The sequence below is a fragment of the Quercus lobata genome, unplaced genomic scaffold (genome assembly GCF_001633185.2).
Source record: "Quercus lobata isolate SW786 unplaced genomic scaffold, ValleyOak3.0 Primary Assembly Scq3eQI_1903, whole genome shotgun sequence".
NCBI classification, from domain to species: Eukaryota; Viridiplantae; Streptophyta; class Magnoliopsida; order Fagales; family Fagaceae; genus Quercus; species Quercus lobata.
Window position 1 is genome coordinate 34,557 of NW_022154770.1, and position 6,562 is coordinate 41,118.

The 6,562-nt window shown below is 37.5% G+C and overlaps 1 protein-coding gene across 1 annotated transcript; it reads left to right on the top strand.

Annotated features, from left to right (window-relative positions):
- The first annotated feature begins 3,987 nt into the window (after positions 1-3,987).
- On the top strand, positions 3,988-5,085 carry LOC115973307 (receptor-like protein kinase FERONIA). The gene has a single exon (XM_031093561.1). The coding sequence runs from the start codon at positions 3,988-3,990 to the stop codon at positions 5,083-5,085; it is 1,098 nt and encodes a 365-aa protein (XP_030949421.1).
- Positions 5,086-6,562: the final 1,477 nt, after the last annotated feature.

Below are 6,562 nucleotides of genomic sequence, written 5' to 3' on the forward strand. Positions count from 1 at the left end.
TCACTCTCTCTTCCTCCCGAAAATAGCATTTTGTAGGAAAATGGTTTTCTCTCTTTGATCTCTGATTTTTTTGTTGTTGTTGTGGTGGTGTGGGTGGTGGTGTTTTGGTGGTTTTCCTGTTGTGTGGTGGTGGGTTTTGTGTGGGTGGTGGTGGAAAATAGCATTTTCAGAATGTGACCAAACATATGAAAATATTTTCTAGAACAATTTTCATAATGTAACCAAACACTTGAAAATATTTTCCTTTCCCGAAAATAGCATTTCCAGAAAATATTTATTTTCCGGAAAAATATTTTACATTGAACCAAACACAGCCTAAGAACCAAAGATGAAGCTTTGGAGATGTTTATAAAGTATAAAAGTGAAGTTGAGAACCAAAAGAATAAAATAATTAAAAAACTTAGAACCGATAGAGGTGGTGAATATGAGTCTAATCCTTTTAAGGAATTTTGTGAAAAAAATGACATAATACATGAGGTAACTCCACCTTATTCACTGGAATCTAATGGAATAGCTGAAAAGAAAAATAGAACTCTTAAAGAGATGATAAATGTTATGCTTGTTAGTTCTGGACTATCTTCCAACATGTGGGGGGAGGCCATTCTTTTGGCTTGCCATATTCAAAATAAGGTACCTTATAAGAAAACCGATAAAACTCCTTATGAACTTTGGGAAGGGCGTAAGCCTAACTTGGAATACCTCAAAGTGTGGGGGTGCTTGGCTAAGGTCATGCTACCCGAGCCTAAAAGGAGAAAGCTTGGTTCTAGAACATGTGATTGTGTGTTTATTGGTTATGCGTGCAATAGTTCATGCTATAGATTTCTTGTCATCAAAAGTGATATATTAGAATCATACACTATTATTGAATCCGAAAATGTCATATTCTTTGAGCATGTGTTTCCTTTGAAAAATAAGGAAAAAGAATTGCATGATTATATTGAAATTTCTAATGACTTTGTTGATGATGTGTAAGAAATAAGAAGGAGCAAACGAGCTAGGAAGGAAAATGATTATGGTAACGATTTTCTTGCCTATGTCATTGAAGATGAACCTATAAGTTACTATGATGCAATTAAATCCATAGATGCAGCTTTTTGGTTGGAAGCAATTAATAATGAATTAGAATCTATTATGTCTAATCATACTTAGAAATTAGTTGAGCTTCCACCCAAGATTAAACCTATTGGTTGCAAATGGGTGTTTAAAAGGAAATTAAAACCGGATGGTACAATTGATAAGTTTAAAGCTCGCTTAGTAGCTAAGGGCTATAAGCAAAAACATAATGTGGATTATTTTGATACTTATTCTCTGGTTACTAGAATTGCATCTATTAGAATTTTATTTGTCATTACTTCTATTTACAAACTTGTAGTACATCAAATGGATGTTAAAACTGTTTTTCTAAATGGTGATTTAGAAGAAGAGATTTATATGGAGCAACCCGAGGGTTATGTATTTCTTGGACAAGAACATAAAGTTTGTAAGTTAGTTAAATCTTTATATGGTTTAAAACAAGCACCTAAACAATGGCATGAAAATTTTGATAATGTTATGCTTACACATGGGTACGTGATCAATGGTGCCGATAAATGCATATATAGCAAGTTTATTAATAATGAAGGTGTTATTATATGTTTATATGTTGATGACTTGCTTATATTTGGAACTAGCCTTGATGTTGTGCATGATGCTTAACACTTTCTTGCCTCTAATTTTGAAATGAAAAATTTGGGTGAAACAAATATAATCTTGGGCATTAAGATCCTTAGGGATAATGATTGCATTACACTATCACAATCTCACTATGTAGAGAAAATTCTTAAAAAGTTTGAACACTTTGATATGTCACCTATGTCTATTCCCTTTGACTCAAAGGTGCACTTGTTTAAAAATCGTGGTGATAGTGTTTCACAAGATAAATATGCACAAATTATTGGTAGTTTGATGTTTTTGACAAATTGTACTCACCCTGATATTGCATATGCTGTTAGTAGATTGAGTAGATATACTCATTATCCTAGTATTGAACATTGGGATGAAATATCTAGATTGTTGAGATATTTAAAGGGTACTTTTGATTATGATTTATCATATTGTGGTTATCCTGCTATATTAGAAGGATATTGTGATGTTAATTAGATCTCTGATATAGATGGGGTAAAGCCCACTAGTGGATATGTGTTCACACTAGTTGGAGGGGCTGTCTCTTGGAAATCATCCAAGCAGACTTGCATAGCAAGATCTACTATGGAATCAGAGTTAGTAGCCTTAGAAAAGGCTGGGTCCGAAGCTGAGTGGCTTAGGAGTTTGTTAATTGATATACCATTGTATACTAACTCGGTTGCCTCCATTTGCATGCGTTGTGATTGCCAGGCTGCCATAGCACGTGCTAATAACAAAATTTATAATGGGAAAAGTCGACATATCCGATGGAGGAACAATATTGTGAGGCAACTCATTGATAATGGTGTAATGTCCTTGGACTTTGTGAGGTCAGAAAGGAATTTGGCCGATCCTTTGATCAAGCCACTAGCAAGAAGGCTAGTGAGTGAGACATCGAGGGGAATAGGACTGATACCCAAATTGTAACACTATGGCCAATGCCCAACCTCTATGATGGGTGATTCCACGCAAGGGGTTAAATGGATAAAGGTCATTTGTGGTCCATATGGGCATTATCAGTTATTATGTATTCCGCTATCTCATTGAGGAGATTAGTGATGAGTCCATCCCTATGGTGTGAGACAGTGCTAAGTTGTAGATTGTTGGAGGTTGAGCTAGCTCTTAATGGATCCATAGTCCCTACCTATCGGGATGGGGTGTAGTGCACACACTCTTAATGGATGCCACCTATGTGGGAGTGGAAGTTGTGCTGCTTTTCTATGAAACTTGGGTAGGTCTCTAGAGCTCTCATGAAACCCAATGGCGCATGGCCTGTATAAGACGCCAACCTGCTTATGGAACAACCTTGGTAAAGAAAGGTATGTGGGTGATAAGTTTGATTATCTAATAGCTTGGTTAAAAGAGTCCAACTCTACCATTGTCTAGTAATTCCTACTTATTTACCCTAAGTATGGTTAAAACCTTAGGGTACCATATTGATGCATGTCTTCTTGAGTTTATTGCCTTTCCTAGTTTAGTGTTTGTAACATGTGGGGGATTGTTGGAGTATGTGTATTTCAAACTCTTAAACTATGCTTGTATCCCACATTGGTTAGAGATGAGTTTGCTTTTATGTTTATAAACCTTTGCATCTCTTAAGTGATAGCTTGAAAGACAATGGGTTAAGGGTTGGAGTTAGGCTTGGGTTGGACTTAAGCTTGTCTCTCTTGGGCCTCATTCCATTTCCTTATCTTTTGCTTTCAGCCCATCTTAGTTCTGCCCATTGGGCATTAAATGAGCAGCCCGTTGGGGCATTTAATGTGCAGCCCGTTGGCTTGCACAGTGACTGTTACTACAGCCCTTTAGCCCTTACATGAGTTAGTATATAAAACCCTTGCACAGTGACTGTTACTACAACCCTTTAGCCCTTACATGAGTTAGTTTATAAAACCCTATATTCCCCTCTACAGCTCTTAAGTTTTTCAACTACAGCAGCCACCTTCTCCCTCTGTTCTTTTTGCTCATCTTCACTAAAAATTTCAGCATAAATTTTTAGTTTTAAGGAAAGGCAAATTAAGGTTGTTCCTAGTTCTTCTTATTTGAGTGTGTGATCAACTTGAAGAAATTATTATAGTCTAATCTTGAGGGGTTGTTCGGCCAAGAGAGCCATTCACACCGAGTTCTACTCCGGGTGGCACGAATCAACCTTTAAAGACAACGCATTTGCGTGATTCTATAGTTTGTGAGATCTTTCTAACTCTATCTATTTATTTTTGTCATTGCTAATTTTTTAGGGTTTGTATTGTTGAATCAAAACTTGTTTATTTAACCATATTTTCCAATAGCGGCTTCAACAGCTTTTTTTCTCAGTTGTCTAAAGCATCAATGGAAGGTGTATCAAAGTTATTCAGAAAGTCCGCGAAGAGAGCAAAACCATCTTCAGCTCTTCCTGAGGGATTATGCCGTCAATTTTCACTGGCTGAGATCAAGATTGCTACCAATAACTTCAATGATGAATTACTAGTTGGTGAGGGGGGTTTTGGTAGAGTATATAAGGGGTTTATTGATGACTGTAACAAAACCGTTGCAATAAAGCGGTTGAAACTCAAGCCGGGACAGGGTCTTGTTTTCGAGGATTTAAGGACCAAGGTGGTGTTGCTTTGCCAGCTACGCCACCCCAACCTCGTCCCTCTCATTGGATATTGTATTGATGAAGGCGAGAATATCCTAGTCTACGAGTTTATAGTCAACGGAAACCTCTTCAGAAAACTCTACTACACGGACCACGATGAACATGATCGCCTCTCGTGGAAACAAAGACTCCGGATTTGCATTGGGGTGGTGCGTGCACTGCACTACCTTCACACTGGGGTCAAGCATACTATTATCCACGGTGACATGAAGCCGGCCAACATTCTGTTGAACAAGAAATGGGAGGCCAAGTTGTCAGATTTCTCCAGGTTTGTCAGTGATTCTACGATGCTCGATACTTTGGGATACGTGGATCCCGAATGTCGCATTACCAGTGGGCTGACCGATAAATCTGACGTCTACTCTTTTGGTGTCGTACTGTTTAAAGTAGTACTCGGCAAAATGCATCAGTGGCGTCTGATTAGCTTGGCCCAAAAAGGGGAACGAGAATGGAGCTTCAATAAGAAAATTGATCCTTATCTGAAGGGGAAGATAGCTCCAGAGTGTTTCAAGGTATACATGGACATTGCAACTTCTTGTGTGCAACATGAGGGAAAGGATCGTCCCACGATGAATGAAGTGGAGGTAGGCCTTGAACATGCACTGGAACTGCAAGAGAGTGCAGATGCTGCGATCAAGGATGGTGAATATTACTGTCCCATTGATGAATATACCTGTAATGATTTTTGGGGTTTCGCTTCTCCAGCCATTGTTGAATATACCTCTAGTTCTTCTCTGCCTGAACTTGAGGAATTCCTTTCGGATTCAGATAGCTTGAGGGAATACATTTGAACACTTTCACGCCAAATGACTAGTGATTCACCACAAATATCAAAATTGCACTCCCATAAGCTAAGCAAGTTCTGCATTTATTTTATTTTCATTAGACCTTGTGTTGGGTAGTATATGAATTCGGGAATATAGTGAGGTGGGTTGTTGTTGTATCCCTAAATTGTTCTTAGTATATAATCATGTTACAGTTACTAATTGAACTGAATTAGTAATGCCGCCATCTTTTTTTTTTTTTCTTTATATCTTACTTGTTTGTTGAATTCATGAAAGTATTTACAAGAATGTTGAAGCAAGTTGCTATTTAAGCAAAGAGCTTTAAGTTTCATTGCAGGTGTGAAAGATTAAATCTAACTCACTTGAACTTTGTTGATGACTTAATGATCTTCATTGCTACTTACTCGCAATCCATTTGAATATTTTAAAGAATGTCAAAGGAGTTTCATGAGATTTCTGGCCGCTTAATAAATTACAGCAAGAATGAAGTGTTCTTTGCTAGGATGTCACAAGAAACCAAACATTTAGATCCACTCTATCTTGCATTTCAAGGAGGGTAGGTTGTTAGTAAAGTACCTTGGATTGCCTCTAATCCCTGGTAAACTCAAAGCTTAGGATTGTAGGCTAGTTGAAAAGATTACAGTTAGGATAACAACCTAAATAGGAAAAGAAAAGTCTCTCCTTTGCAGGGAAGCTTCAATTGCTGCAATTTGTGCTTTATGAAATCTAAGTGTATTGGACCAACATTTTTATCTTACCAATGAAGATCATATTGGCTATTGAACAAAAGGTTTAACTGCTTTCTATGAAGTGGTAAGGAAGGTTCTTCTATTGGAGCAAATGTGGCTTGGAAGAAATTTGTCTATCCAATATGAAGAAAGGTTTAGGCATCAAAAGAATCAAAGAATGGAATAAATCTGCCATCCTCAAGCCCATACGAAACCTATTTTCTCAGATGGCTCTGTATGGATTGTCTGGACATACAGGTATTTATTAAGAGGAAAAAGCTTTTGGGAGGTCAAAATCCCATAAGCCAGTTCATGGGGATGAAGGAAATATGACAACTAAGAGAAATAGCAAGACCTCTAATCAACTTTTCTGTGGGGAGTCATAGAATCCTTCCTTGGCATGATAACTGGCACCCAATGGTGCTGTACTTCCAAAAAATGGATTCAGAATCCTAATAAAATTCTATGATTCAACAAGCTCTGCCTCAGTTAAAATTTCAATTTTCATTCGGGATGGGAAAAGATATTGGATGCCTGCTACATTTGATGATCCGGTGGACTTCCAATATAATATTACCAAGTTAAATTTGGGCAGAAAGATAGTGTATGGGATTCCATCCAAACACGGAGGTTTCTTTTCCACTTTTCATTGAATGAAATAAGGAGTAAGGCTGTGACAATTGAATGGTGGAAGCTCATATGGTTTTTAACAGCTATTACTAAGAACTCATTTTTTTATTGGTTGGCCCTGAAGT